The sequence below is a fragment of the Octopus bimaculoides genome, chromosome 11, assembly GCF_001194135.2.
Source record: "Octopus bimaculoides isolate UCB-OBI-ISO-001 chromosome 11, ASM119413v2, whole genome shotgun sequence".
NCBI classification, from domain to species: domain Eukaryota; kingdom Metazoa; phylum Mollusca; class Cephalopoda; order Octopoda; family Octopodidae; genus Octopus; species Octopus bimaculoides.
The window spans coordinates 16,594,778-16,597,071 of NC_068991.1; the positions used below are offsets into that span (position 1 = coordinate 16,594,778).

Genomic DNA, 2,294 nt, shown 5'->3' on the forward strand with positions numbered 1-2,294 from the left:
GATTCTTTTCTACTCTAGGCACAAGGCCCAAAATTTTGTGGGAGGGAGCCAGTCAATTAGATCGACCCCAGTATGCAACTGGTACTTAATTTATCAACCCCCAAAAGGATGAAAGGCAAAGTCGACCTTGGCGTTATTTTAACTCAGAATGTAAAGACAGACAAAATACCGCTAAGCATTTTGCCCAGCGTGCTAACATTTCTCCCAGTGCGACGCCTTCCATAAAATATGTATTGTAAGAGAAAACCAATACAAAACAGAAATGCTTGTAGTACATATAAGAATCTTTTGACAACAATTGTGACTATTTTCAGAAAGACTGAGTAAAAAAAATGGAAGGAGAAAATAGCCAGAGAAGTAGTGGGAGAAAGAATGAGAGCAAAAGAGAAAGACAGAGAGTATGAGAGCAAGAGAAAGAGAGAGAGAGTACTATATATAACAATCTTGAGAATATTTTGTGGTTATCTTCAGAAGGCTTGAGCAAAAAGTGTTGAGAAAGAGAGAGACAGATGAGATGGTGAGAGAGAGAGAGAGAAAGCAAGAGGGAGTGAGAGAGCAAGGGAGATAGCAAGAGAGGGAAAAAAAGAAAGACAGAGTACTGTATATAACAATCTTTCGACAACACTTGTGGTTTTCTGGTTATCATCAGAAAAGCTGAGCGAAAAATAGACATTTAAGAAAAAGAGAGAGGGAGAGACAGACAAACAAACAGAGAAATAAGTACTTACTTGTGAGTCTGAAGCTACTTCTGATTTAACACTTCCAGTAGAAGGTCTCCGATGTTTCTCTAGGCTGCAATTATTGGGGATCTTATAGGCACATCGTTTATGGAAATTCAAGCCACAACCTAAACAAAACAATTAGAACATATAATTAATGTATCTCTTTTGGATATTCCAAATTATTAATATGTCTATTTGTAATATGAAACCACGTCTATTATAAAATAGAATTCTCCACATGACTATAGTTCTGGTTTAAAACCATCAACTGTTCTCCACAATCTGTAGAGAGAATGTTTAACAAGTAGTTTAACCCTTCAGTATTCAGATAACTCAGTCAAATATAAAGCTTGTTTATTCACATTGGACAGCTGTGTAAAGGAGTGCTGATCTTTAACTGTGGAGGGAACCTGTGGTAGAGGCAGACACAGGAAGACGTGACGAGGTGGTGAAGCATGATCTTCGAACCTTGAGCCTCACAGAGGCAATGACTAGTGACTGAGATATGCTGTGCTTGAGAAGACCTGTCAAGCCAAGTGAAATTGTAGTTGTGGCCAATGCTGGTGTCACATAATTGGCACCCATGCCAGTAACATGTAAAAGGCACCTTCTGAGCATTGGGCTTCACAGAGGCAAAGTGTTTGATGCCGGTGGCCCATGAAAAGCACCCAGTACACTCTCAGAGTGGTTGGCGTTAGGAAGGGCATCCAACTGTAGAAACTATGCCAATCAGACTAGAGTCTGGTGCAGCCTTCCAGTTTGCCAGCCCAGTCAAACCGTCTAACCCATACCGGACAATGAATATTAAATGATGATGATGATGATAATCTATACTGAATGTCTAATCTAGCAAATCTCTAATCTAGCAAATGTCTAATCTAGCAAATGTCTAATCTAGCAAATGTCTTATCTAGCAAATGTCTAATCTAGTAAAATTTAAAGGCTACATAAGAGAGACAGCCATACAAAGAGATATACATAAACTGTCACATCTTAGAAGTGTGAGGTAAAATGATAGCTCCTCTACTGCAATATATACACAAGCATGCACACGTATAAATATTATTGACTTAAAATTCTGGCACAAGGCCAGCAATTTCGAAGGAGTGAACAAGTTAATTACATCAACCCCAGTGCTCAAATGGTTCTTATTCTCTCAATCCCAAAAGGTAGAATTTGAACACTGAACATAAAGATGAACAAAATACTGCTAAGCATTTTGCTCAATATGCTAACAATTCTACCAGCTTGCCACCTTACATATATATATATATATATTTAATAAAGAGAATGAATGGGAGAAAGAGAGCCTGCCTTATGTCGACCCAATAGAGGGACCAGCTATCCGAGTTGATAGTACCAGGGTAGATAAAGCAATTAAGAGTATGAAGACCGGGAAAGCCCCCGGCCCATCAGGAATCACTGCAGAGATGCTCAAAATATCTGGCAGTGTTGGCTATAGCCTAGTCACCCGTATTACGAACCAGGTGATACACGAAGGAGTCATACCCTATGACTGGTGTAGCAGCATCATAGTCAACTGCTACAAAGGTAAAGGGGACGCTTTAGATA

General features: G+C 39.3%; 1 protein-coding gene across 1 annotated transcript in view; it reads right to left on the minus strand.

The window, feature by feature from the left end:
• The window catches only part of LOC106882721 (serine/threonine-protein kinase D1), a 64,140-nt gene that overhangs the window by 55,309 nt on the left and 6,537 nt on the right, over window positions 1-2,294 (minus strand). Inside the window, exon 2 of the mRNA XM_014933490.2 lies at window positions 729-847. Within this exon, the coding sequence (XP_014788976.1) occupies window positions 729-847 (119 nt within the window). The remainder of the gene's footprint in view (window positions 1-728; window positions 848-2,294) is intronic.